Source organism: Zingiber officinale, chromosome 9B (assembly GCF_018446385.1).
Source record: "Zingiber officinale cultivar Zhangliang chromosome 9B, Zo_v1.1, whole genome shotgun sequence".
Taxonomy (NCBI): Eukaryota; Viridiplantae; Streptophyta; class Magnoliopsida; order Zingiberales; family Zingiberaceae; genus Zingiber; species Zingiber officinale.
Window position 1 is genome coordinate 31,551,680 of NC_056003.1, and position 13,080 is coordinate 31,564,759.

At 38.2% G+C, this 13,080-nt stretch overlaps 1 protein-coding gene across 1 annotated transcript; it reads right to left on the reverse strand.

Annotated features, from left to right (window-relative positions):
* Positions 1–6,692: 6,692 nt before the first annotated feature.
* Positions 6,693–7,479, reverse strand: LOC122022599 (brassinosteroid-responsive RING protein 1-like). Its single transcript, XM_042580633.1, has one exon. The coding sequence runs from the start codon at positions 7,307–7,309 to the stop codon at positions 6,836–6,838; it is 474 nt and encodes a 157-aa protein (XP_042436567.1). The 5' UTR covers positions 7,310–7,479; the 3' UTR covers positions 6,693–6,835.
* Between the last annotated feature and the right edge of the window lie 5,601 nt (positions 7,480–13,080).

The window sequence follows — 13,080 nt, forward strand, 5'->3', positions numbered from 1 at the left end:
ATTTATTGCCTGGCAATTGACTCATCATCTGAAAAGTTGTTGGGTTGTGGAACAGATCATTCTCAGCTGCCAGCCATGTGTTTTTCAGATTTAGACAGGTCAGTAAATTCAATACCCGTTTACAAATTTCTAGTGTTCTTAATTTATACCAGAGTTGATAGTAGGGATGGGCACATGATAAAAATCAAAACTGAATAGAAATATTTCAATCAGATGAAAAGTTTAGATCAAAATTGTTTTGGTTCAATTTGGTCTAAATTTATCCAACAACAACAACAACCAAGTCTTTATCTCATTAAGTGGGGTGGGTTATATGATCCTTTTATATCATTAGGCTTAATATATGTATTTGTCATGATCTCACATTACCTAATTGGAGAATTTATTGAATGCCTAAGTACATCATCGGTCCCAAGTCCGGATAAAAAAGGAGGATTATGTTAAGTTGTCAATTAGCATCAAGCAAAGACAATTGTTATGTTAGACCCATCAAACTATTGGTCTAAAGCTATAAATTGAAAGAAAAATCCTATTGAGAAAAGCAATCAAACTTATTGTAATTTAGGGATTATGCTCATTAATGAACATAATAAATGAATAAGAATAAGAAAGCATCTTATTTATCTATATATACATATATATTGATATTATAAAAAAATTTAATAGTGTGGTTTGGTTTTAAGGTTTTGTATAGGCTCAAACCACTACAGAATCAAATAAATAACCTTGATTAGGTTGTCCATCCCTATTGTAGCAAAAAGTGATTACACGCATCCCAGATATCTCTCGTAGCCCGTTCCCAAGTTATGTGAAGGGAGATAAATCACAGGATCAACTTATAGCTGACCGCCAAGTTGCTAGAGGATAAGAAAAGTTTTTCTTGAGAACATACGTCCGCCGGAAATTGACCCCTTGCCCTATGGTAGCAAAGTTGTTACCCTCTAACAGGCACCCCCGTGTGGATAGGTTGCCCATCCCTAGTTGATAGATCTGGTATTCTTAATTAGAGCAAGATTTTCAAATCACTTAACTTATACCTGTTTGAGTATAAGAATATATGGTACTTTTTTGTCTGTTAGATACAGAGAACCTATGCTCGTGTCTTGTTTAAAGCCATATGAGCGGGATGAGTCTTTGTCAAGGTTGTTCATATTAGTTAAATTTTGTCAGTCAAATCTCACATTGCCTCTAGCTTATCATCAATTAACAAAGAGTTCTAAATTCATACGAGCTTAAGATCCTTGAACTAGAGTTGTTGATAATTGAATTAAGGAGTATCTGTAATTAGAATTCTTCCTTGATTTATCAGGATTTTAAAGTTTAGATAGTAATATTTTTTTCTGACAGTAAGCCTATGTGACATATGTTGTGCCTTAGAGTGTTGCATCTGGTGGCACATGCATTGAATCAATTTTAGTTTTTTGTTTTTTTCTCATCTTTCTTAGATCAATTTCTGCTTTGAATGGAATCTAACAGGTGTAATCCAACCATGAAGCCATCATGGTTTTAGCAAACAAACACACCTAATCAAAGTCCTTGTGTCATCAAAGGTTGAGGCAAAAGTGCAGGTCTCCATGTGGCTCCCTTCCCCAAATCAGTACCACCCTAAAATTTTATTCACTCTTCCTCCTGGTAACAAGACAATATCCCATATGTTCCAGCACATTGAGGAATTAGGGCACAGGTGGAGTGAGATTTATAAAAACGGGGGAAAATGAAGACAAATTAACACCAGTTGGCAAGGTTGAAATGTATCATTTTATTAGCCAATTGGCACACAAAACCCCTTAATACACAATATTTATTCGGCGAGGTTGCTGTGAGCCCTATCCCTTTTTTCCACGAGCTTTCCTTGTCTTGTCTTCCTCCACAAATCTTTTATAAGAGTTACTAGGCAATGCAAGTGTTGGACAATCTCGTCTTCTTCCATTGGTGTTCTACGAATGAACATTACTCACAAACATTTTTTGTGGATTTCTTGCTCCATGGCCACTTTGTAATGAATACTACATGGTCATTAGTTTCATATGGACAAGGGTGGCAATCTATTATAAAATAGTCACTTTTCTATAGCTCAAGCCAATTAATTTTAATGCTTGCAATACCTCAACTTCCAATTATCTCCTTCCTCTAGCTACGACTTTCTATCTATACCATGTATCCACATTTTACCAATGTATCGAAGCCTGTCTGATTTTCGACGAATAGTAAATATTGACTTGGAATAAGACTTTGCGGTGGAGACTTGTGATAAGTATTTGTTGCTTTCTTATTAGGTGGGATGAGTAGGTGTGTGAACACTTCAATCCAGATCAAACTAAACGATTCTACTAGTTGATCGGAGAAACCAATTCTATCTATTTAATTGGTAAAACCAGGGGACTGAGCTACACTAAGATTCATCACTCCAATCCATTTTCTGAAACATTGCCCCTAACTTGAGAAGCTGGCCAAAAAGTCTCCTAGGTGTGATCTGGCCTTCACATTCCTCCTTTCAAGGGTGTGCGCTTTCAGTCAAAGATAGTCCAAATGGTGTACTAATACTTTTTTTTCCTTCAGCCACCCTACCTCAGCCATAAACCCTATCTAAAACCCTAATCTTAATACACAGGGCCACCTTGGACCATGCTGACTACTTACTCCACCGAAAGATGGCGGTGGTGGTGGCGGTGACGATAACGACAAACAAACAAAGCATGGGGCAGAAAAAAAAAACTATTAAGATAAGCTATAATTATAAAAATAATGACACTAGAAGTGTTTGTCAATTATTTATCATTGTGATGAAGTAGGAACATTCACATCACCCTCTTTTGTTTCTTGTACAACCATTGAAAGTGCGGGAGCAACATGTCTCCTCCTTGTCTCCGCCCATGGAAGTAGAGTCCAAATTAGAGTTGCGAGTTGGAATGGTCCCTCCATGGGAAGAACAAACATCCTAAGTTTAAATTTTGTATATTCTGTTTACTACTTTAACTTCTTTTTTCAAAGTTTGATCGGATTGACCAATTTGGGTAAAGATAGTCAAATCGGTCGTAAGTGTAATTGTCGTATGAAATTAGCTTGAGTTGTTCGATGTAGATGTGTTCGTCATGTATAGGTAAATGCTAGCAACCATACTGCAATGAGCCAGTGTGGTTCACTAGGTTTGGATACAAGTCGATCAAGGAGAAACCTATTTGGAGATTTTTATTCTCACATTTGAAGCTATTTAGAGACTAGAGAATGAAGATTGTTAGAGATCAAACAACCTGTAGACAAGAGAAATCCTTTCAAGAAAGAACTTTGGGTGTTTAGTTTAGGGAGTATTAAAGGGGACCTTACTTTCTCTATTAGCGTTGAGAGAAAAGTACAATGAGAATGGAGAAAACCCTATAGTATAAATTGTTGGCAATGACTTAATTTGCTTTTTTATTGTATAAGTTTTATATTAAGAAACTTTGCTCTTATTCTGCCTTTGTGAATATGCTTTAAAATTATTTAAACAAACTAAAAAAACGAAAATGGAAGAAAACTTGGATTCAACTCCATTCAACTCTTCTTTTTAAATCGATTAGTAGGCATTCATAGATTGCAACACCTAATAGTTCTCTTCAAAGATTGCACAACTTTGAGCTATTGTTATTTTGTGAGTTCTCTTTTGGCGTCCGACGTTTTTCTTCTATGCTTTGCCTTTTGTGCTGGAAAGTTACAACCAAAAGTTCAAATGTCATTACATAATGTTTAAGATACTAGTGAACGAGGAAAATGTGACACTATTTTAGGCCTTTGGAGTTAAGAATGTTTTGTTAGGGTGCATATTATCAAAAGGACAAATAATTCATTTAAATATTTATATTAATTAATTAAAAATATTATATTTGTGTTTTTTTTTTGAAAAATATTTTTTCTTCTTCATTCTTTTCTTCTCGAATATGTCCAGATCCTGACAATTGGTCCTCCAATTTCTCCAATCTCATTCTAAAACATGAAGAAAAAACTAGATATCATTATTTTGTTGCATATGAATAAATTCTAAGTGAATGAGTTACATATAGAATCCAATCAAATTCTTTTTTTTTTGTTTTTTTCAATGAAAATTTTAATATATCATTATTGTTCTCGAACACAATCTTTAAGTTTTGTATTTGTCTACTCAATCTCATTGTGCTTGAAAGTGTGACTGTGTTCTACTACATAGTATTTACTCAGGGGTGTTTGGTTTAGGAAAATAAGAGTGGGGAATGGGAATGAGAATCATTGATTGTCATTGTTAATGTTTGGATTATAGGAATAAGAATACAAATAAAGGAATGAATCCTTGAAATTGAGTAATAACTCATTCCCATATATCTCCCTTTCAATGAGTCATTACCCTATTTTTATCAATCAAAATATTCTCTTATTCCAAAAATACCCTTAACCTAAAATTAAAATTTTCTACCTTAATATCAAATATCAAATATTTAAATATATTTATTTATTTATTCTTTCATATCACTTCTCTCTCCTTGTTCTCTCTCATCATATTTTCTCTCTCATCATTTTATCACACACTTTCTCTCTACTTAATTTCTCCTATCACACTTTCTTTCTTCTTTTTTTCTCATAACACTTTCTCTTTCATCATACTTTCTCTCTCCTCAATCTCTTCCATCGCACTCTCTTCTTTCTTTTTTTCTCATCATACTTTATTTTCTCTTTTTTTCTCATCAGGCTTTCGCTCTCATCACACTTTCTTTTCTTTTTTTTTTCTCATCACGCTTTCGCTCTCATCACACTTTCTCTCTCGTCATACTTTCTCCCTCATCATACTTTCTCTCTCCTCAATCTCTCCCATCACACTCACTGTTCTCTTTTTTTCTCATTACACTTTCTCTCATCATACTTTCTCTCTCATCACACTCTCTCTTCTCATTTTTCTCATTACATTTTCTCTCTCTTCATCCTCTCCTATCATATTTTCTCTCATCTTCTCTCGTCATCTTCTCTTCTATCACACTCTCTTTTCTCATTTTCTTTCATCACACTTTCTCTCTCTTCATTCTTTCTCATCACACTTTCTCTCTCATCATACTTTCTCTCTCATCATTCTCTTTCATCATATTTTTCTCTCACATCTAATTTTTTCTCTTATTTTCCTTTAAGAGTAAAAAAGAAAATTTTGATTTATTCCGATAGAAAATATGTAATTAATCAAACATTACTTTTAAGAATGATATTCATGCTCATACCCATTCTCATTCCAATTCCTATTTCTAGAAAAGAATCAAATGCCCTCAATTCATATTAGATCAAATAATGGGGTCAGGCAATGAATAAATTCTTTAATTTCAGTTCTTTATCCACTAATTTGATCATACAAGCTCACTTTGGCTCTCCGATCAACCAGTGTTTCGACTTCAAACTAGTATTTAGCGAACCACTCGATCAAGTTTGTTTTCAAAAACATGGGTTCTCGGTGATACGAGTGTTTAATGCTTTCCTAAACTCATCCTCAAAGCCTCATTCTTTTTTCCCTTATCTTTCTACTAGTTCTTCTGGCTAACTCAATAAAAAATCCTCTCTAACCAAAGTTTGTGTTTCTATTCGATCCAACTGAACTAATTTCTGTTCAACTTCCAACTTAACTGGCTAAACTATACCACTTAGTCAAGGGAAACATAATTTTCATAAGGAAGCAGGGGTAGGTAAAAGCTAAACCCTACATTTGCCTTGATCTAGCCCTCTTTCTGAAAAATCTCTTAATCAAAGATCTAAATACACATTTCGCATCTGATCAAGAACATTCACATCAATACATCTGGAGACAAGAGGGGAGTAGTGGATTGAAGATAAAGAAAACTGAGTTATTCCCTTGTTTGCTGGAGACAAAGATTGCTTTTCTAGAAGTATTCTGAAGCTAAAGTTAAGTTCTTTGCTTTTTCAGATATGATCAAAGAAACATGCTTTAGTTAGGTTCCCATCTGGAAATACTGTAGAAGCTTTGAGGTTAAGCTAATCAAGTTCTTTTCCTTGTTTTCAGGAGATCCTCCTGATCTTTACTTTTCATGAGAAGCAGGTTTTAACCAGGTTCCTATTCTGAAACATGATCAATAGAATTCATATCTACTTAAACAAACTCACATTTCACAGTTGATCACATTCTTTACTTTTGATAAGTAGCCAAACAAACACACATTTCACAAGGAAGCAAGTTTTAATTAGGTTTCCATTCTGAAAAATTGCAGAAGCTTTAAGATCAAGCAAACTAAGTTCTTTCCTTGTTTGCTGGAGACCTTTAGCAGCATTCTGAAGCTCAAGGCAGCTCTTTTCCCAGCTAAACCGACACACAATTTCACAGTTGGGTCAAGGAAGTAAGTTTTAGTTAGGTTTCTGTCTGCAGAAGGAGATCTTTGCTGGAGGTTTTGAGTAGTACTCTAAAGCCAAATCATGAGTAGCTTAATTAGGTTTTCCATTTTGAAACACTCACATGATGATGAACCTGCCTGCAGAAGGAGATGCATGTTCTAAGATCGAGCTAATTGCATTTTTCTTCTACTTGTTTGCTGGAGATCTTGGCAGTATTCTGAAGAGGTTTCACAGTTGATCAAAGAAACAAGCTTACTCTTAAGATCAAGCTACTTTAGTGGATAAAGATTGAAGCTTTACTAAACAGCCATTAGAAGCAGGTTTCATTAACTTTTCGGAGATATTTTTTTTATAGGGATCGATTAGTTTCAAGGTCAGGCGATCTGTTAGTCGATCTGTAACCAATTCTATACATTAGGACTGTTGATGGCACTCAATCGCCCGATTATTCAACAAATTGAGAAGAAAATTAGGCACATTTAGGGATTCGGAACAGGCAGGAGCCCTAGCTAATAGTGTGAGATCTAGGGCTGACCTCATCCTCCTCCGGAGGCTGATGGTGGAGGAGCGGGGCGCGGCAGAGAGGGCAGGTGAGCTGGCCGACGTCGACCCACTTGTCGATGCAGTGCTTGTGGAAGGCATGGGCACAGTGTCCGAGCTGGCGGACCTCGTGGCGGGGGCAGAGGGCGTCGAGGCAGACGGCGCAGATGGCCGCGCCGTTGGGGCGGAGGGCGGAGAAGCGGACGACGGGGAGGCGGGACTTGACGGAGGCGGGAGGAGGGAGGTGGGAGTCGGGGAGGAGGTAGGAGGGAAAAGCGTCGAGGTCGTCGATGGCGGCAGCGGCAGCGGCAGAGGAGGAGGGGAGGCCGAGAAAGAAGAGGCCGGCGGAGAGTGCGAGCTTGAGGAGATCGAGGAGGTGGACGATAAGGGCGACGGGGCGGGGTAGGATGACGGTGTAGCATAGGCAGGGGAAGCCCATTGGGGATGATGGCGGCGGAGGTGGTGCCGTTGGCGACGGCGACGGCGGCGGCGGCGGCGGCGGCGGAAAGGGCGAAAAAAAAGGAGGCGCCTTTTTTGGAGTTGGTGGTGTGGGGGAAGAAATGGAGTTTGTGTGGTGGGAGGTTGGAGAAGAGTGTAGGACATGGTAAAATTGTAGTAAAAAAGGTTATTGATTCGATCTTCTTATCAAACAAGCAAGCTTAGAAATTAGGAAATAATTATTTTCTAATAATAATTATTCCTTAATAATTAGGAAATAAATAACTATTTACTTATAATAATTATTTCCTAATACGTCCTCTCAAAATGGTAACCTAGAAATGATATTAATTTTGCTATAAATAGCAAACAACCGAGGTCGAAAAGTGACTTTGTAAGTGCATCAGTCAACTGATCCTCAGTAAGAATATGAGTAACTCGTAGTTCGGAGGCATGTACCAGATCACGAATAAAGTGATAGTCAATAGTCAGATGTTTCACCCGAGAGTGAAAAATAAGATTAGTTGAAAGATACGTGACACCCAAATTATCAGTAAAAAGTACAACAGACATGGTAACCGGAAGAAGCAGATCTGTCAAAAGTGACTTAATCCATTGGATCTCAGTTGCTGCATAGGCAATGGTACGATATTCAGCCTCAGTTAAAGAGCGTGCAACCGTGCGCTGTTTAGTATATTTCCAGAAAATCGGATTAGCACTTAGAAAAATAATAAATGTACCCGTAGAACACTAATCATCTGGATCTCCTGCCCAGCCTGCATCGAAGAAACCATGAAGAGTAAAGGTGTTATCCGTAAGAAGATGAATGTCAAGATCCCTAGTACCATTGAGATACCGAAGTAGACGCTTCACAGCATCCCAATGCGTCTCTGAAGGAGCATGCATAAACTGTGAAAGCTTGTTGACCGTAAAGGAAATATCAGGACGAGTCATACGGAGATGTTATAAGCCTCCGACCACTTCTCGAAACTTAGTCGTATCAAAAGATGAAGATCCATCATGCAAAGTAAGACGAGAGCCAGCAACAATAGGAGTGGAGACCGGCTTGGAATCAAGCATGTTATGTTTGGAGAGAAGATCGGTGGCATACTTTTGTTGAGACAAGAGAAGACCATTTAAAGTTGGGAGAACTTTAATACCGCAGAAGAGGGAAAGAGCCCCAAGATCCTTAATCACAAATTTTGTATGAAGTTTACATACTATAGCGTCAATGTAAGAAGCCTCACTCCCAGTAATGATTAGATCACCAACATATACAAGGAAATAGATAATAGTATCATTTCGAGAATAAACAAATAAGGAGGTGTCAGCTTGGAATGCGATAAAGTCAAGAGAGACCAAGAAAGCGCGAAGCTCCAAATACCAGGCGCATAGAGCCTGCTTCAGGTCATAAAGCGTCTTATGCAAATGACACATAGTTGAAACTGTGCTAGCATCCGAGAAGGTTAAACCATAAACCTCCTCAGAGATGACCGACAAGAAATGCATTATTTACATCAAGTTGGCGAGACACCACCTCAGGTTCACGGTCGAACTACTGCTGATGCTGCATTTGTTATTGATTAACAGGTTGAATGTATCGCGAAAATTAACACCGGGCGTTGATGAAAACGCTGTAGCAGATGGTACCGATCAATTCAGGCAGCCAGTGCAACTTAATGCAAAACACCCTTGTACCCGCAGATTTTAGTGCAGCGAAGGTGGGACAAAGTCCCGAAGTTTGATTACGGAGAAGAGCATCGTACTCTTCATCGTCGCTTGTACCCGATTCGGATCTTTGGCGCACAGCGTGGCGGAGGAGGTGCGCGGGTTGTGGGAGACTAGTATAAAGAAGATACTTTGGATTGAGTTTGTAGATGATATTTTTGGAGCGAGTTTGCATGGGATGTTGGTTTAGAGAAGTGAAAGAGGGAGAAAGAGTCGGTGGGCTAGAGGGTCGATTGCCACCAGGCAACGTGGACGACCCAACAACAAGAGGTGATGATGGCAGAGATAATGGCAGCGATGATGACAGCGGCGATGATGACAGCGATGAAGAAGTCACTTGCGGACGACTACGGTTAGTGACAGGTTGCGGCATCAGTGCTGGAGGGTCCCACGAGAGAACTGGTGCAGCAGAGAGCTCAGAGTCAATGTATTACTGTGGAATCCAAGGAGGAGGTGATGGCAAATGAAAAACATGCTCCACAAACTTAACATGACGAAATACAAAGATTCTTTTGAGAGCTACATCATAGCACAGGAAGACACTCTGGGTGAGAGAATAACCAAGGAAGACACAAGAGGTTAACTTGGGATCAAGCTTGTGGTGAGAGTAGGGGCGCAACCACGGAAAGCATAGACACCCGAAAACTCGAAGCTTAGAAAGATCAGGAACGATGGTGAACAATTTTTCAAAAGAGGATATATGGGAGAGACCGACCTTAGGCATGCGATTAATCAAATAGATTGTCGCAGCAAAGGCATAAGGCTAGAAAGTGAGTGGAATGGATGCTTTGTACAACAAAGTGAGACCAGTTTCGACTATATGGCGATGACGACATTCAGAGTATCCCTTGTGCTCAGGAGTATGGGGAGGGTAGTAAGATGACTAATACCATGAGTAGTAAGAAAGGAGCAAAGGACTAAGAATTCACCTCCATTATCAGTGAAAAGTATTTTGATAGTCATCGAGAACCGATTTTCAACAAGAGTTTTGAATGCAATAAAGGTAGAGTATACATCCGATTTATTGCGTAAAGGATCAAGTCATGTATACTTTGTAAAATGATCGACAAAGATAACATAATATTTGAGTCCATCAAATGATGATATAGGAGATGCCCAAACATCAGAAAAGATAATATCCAAAGGAGCACGAGACGAAATACTAAATTTATGAAAGAGTAATTTATGACTCTTATTAATATTGCACGAAGTGCATGAAAAATTAGACAAAGTATTCGCAGGAAACAAAAGACCCAAGGATAAAAAAAACGTTGCAAAACATCTAATGACGGATAACCTAAATGACTATGCCATAAGGAAATAGATGACGAGATAGACATAGAAAAGACGGAAGGTGATGATAGCGTAGACATAAATTTTGGCCAGTAATAGACACCATCTCTATGGACCTCGTTGACCAGTGTCGCTCCCTACGACGATCCAACACTTGAAAATAGGAATCAAAGAAAAGAAATGTAACAGGATTAGTAGCACAACGTGCTGTGACAGAAATTAAATTTTTTGACATAGATGGAACAAATAAAACATTGAAGAAAACTAAAGGGAAAGATGGAGTAGAGAAAGAGAAAGAACCAGTGTGTGTAATAGGTAGTCTAGAACCATCACCAATGACGATGCTATCATTCTCATAGTAAGACTCATGCAACGAGAGAGTAGCGAGATCAGTGGTGATATGATGAGAGGCGCTAGAGTCAACAACCCATTCCCAAGAATCAAACGAAGGTGTATAATGAACGGCAGTGTGTGTAAGCGGCGCACTATACGTGGGACGCGGAGCACGCGGAGGAGCCGGCGGAAGCAGAGCAAGCATCGAGGCAGTCATATGACCGCACTGGTGAGCAGACTGACCTTGGACACCACAAATCTGACAGCGCCCAAGATAACGATTGGGACTGGACACAGCTGGATCTGCAGGAGGACACGCAGATAGCCCAAGGGTAGACATGCGTGGCTGATAGGATACAGGCGGAACCTGCTGGCGATCACCACGATAGTTTGAATACCGATTACGAGAATTCCTTGTTGAAGCCACAAGAGCAGTCATTGGCTTCGAAGATGGAGATGGTGTTGAGACTTTTAACTGGGCTTCATAGCTGAGGAGCTGCTCGAATAGCTCATCAAAGGTAATAGGGGTGTCACGAACTTGCAGAGCATGTGAGATATTGCAGTAATCTTGGCTAAGACCATTCAGGACACGAATAGAGAGCTCATCAAGTCAACTTTGACATTCATAAGCGCAAGAGCGTCAATATTTCTTTTGATGTCCTACATATAATCAGTGATAGACCTGTTACCTTGTTGAGAGCTGGCAAGATTTCGACAATGAGTCATAATCCTACCACGTGAGGGAGTGGCTTAGGTTCTCTCCAGCGTCTGCCATGCGTCTCTAGATGAAGTTGATGAAGAAATAAATTGCACAAGAGTAGGAGACATCGAACTTATAATAGCGTTGAGGAGAAGTTGATCCTGGCAGAGCCAGAGAATATGATCAGGATTCGCCTGAGGGAGTGTGACATCTGTAGGTGTTATCTGCGCAGGGGGCAGGGACGTGAGCCATCAACAAAACCCAGTAAGTCATATCCGAATAAAAGATACGTGAACTACAAGCGTCGGACAGAATAATTGGAGGTGGTGAGTTTCAACGGTGCTTGAGCATTGACGTTGAGAACCACAAGAGAGGCAAGAGAATCAGGAGTATTTGTGAGTGTGAGGACAAGGAACGCTGCTGGTCGTGATGCCTATTGGTTGCACGACGAATAGAGCACACGCGAGTGAGAAACGATGGAGAAAGAAGAAAAAGAAAAGAAACCTAATTTCGACGGGAGAGGAGATAGAGTCCTAATTTAATTTCTATGGCTTTGATATCATGTAATTAGAGATGAAAAAAATATATCTTTCTTATTGAATAGTAAGACATTTATATACACCCATATTAGGAAACTATAATTAGGAAACAAATAATTATTTTCTAATAATAATTATTCCCTAATAACTAGAAAATAAATAACTATTTACTTATAATAATTATTTTTAATACATTTCTCAATTTTTTTTATCAAAATTGTTGCCTTATTTTTTTATAAAAATACTAAAATAAAGATATTTTAAGAATAAAAAAAAGATTTTATGACATTTTGATTTTTTTTTTTCCAATATAAGACTTCTTTTAATTTTAAAAATAAAGGACGTCTTTTTTTATATTTGTTTTACTAACTTATGTATCTTTCATTAACCTACTTAGAGAGCCCCCAGCTCAACGGTAAGAGGCACAGTCTCATGAGTCATGAGTTCGATTTTCATTCGCAGTGCTCGAATTACTGGGATAGTTAAGGTTGTTGTATCAGGAACCATTCCAGTTTTCAAATTTACACGGTGAGTAAATCATAGGGTTCAAGACTAATGGGATCCGAGTGATCTATAGGATCCGAGACTTAGATACCTGAATTAATTAAAAAAAAAACATCCATCTTGTTATTGTTTTTACATTTATCAAATTAGATAAAGTTTGAGGGTAACATGAAAATTCCCAACTTTAAGTTCGGAATAGGTTGAAAAACAAAGGCACGATGGTAGGTGACATTGTGCCATGAATTGTCATACAACTCCATGTCTTGATGGTTAGTGAAAATAATGCATGATCATTGACAGGGGTGGATCCCTGTCAATGAATGATGAATGATGAATGATGAATGATGCTAATAATTTAATTGTGTTATTGTTAAATTATTCACATTAAGTTTAGTATAATAATATTTTATGTTGATAATTTTTTCTCATATATTTTAATTTATAGAAAATATTGAAATATTTTACAAAGAGACATAGGAGTTTAATTGAATTATCTAGTGTTCCCGATGAAGAGTCTACTCCTGCACCACAACCACCACCACCTCCTCTTTTGCAAATTTTATTTGAAAATATTGGAAATCTGAGTAGTGAAGTAGAAATTGTTGTTGATCCTGGTTTACGAAAATTGATTGAAGAGTATAATGTTGGTACTAGAGATCGTATCCGAAAGGTTTT

What these genes read in the sequence shown, in the direction of transcription:
- LOC122022599 (XM_042580633.1), bottom strand. Translation starts at nt 7,309, where the DNA reads ATGGGCTTCCCCTGCCTATGCTACACCGTCATCCTACCCCGCCCCGTC.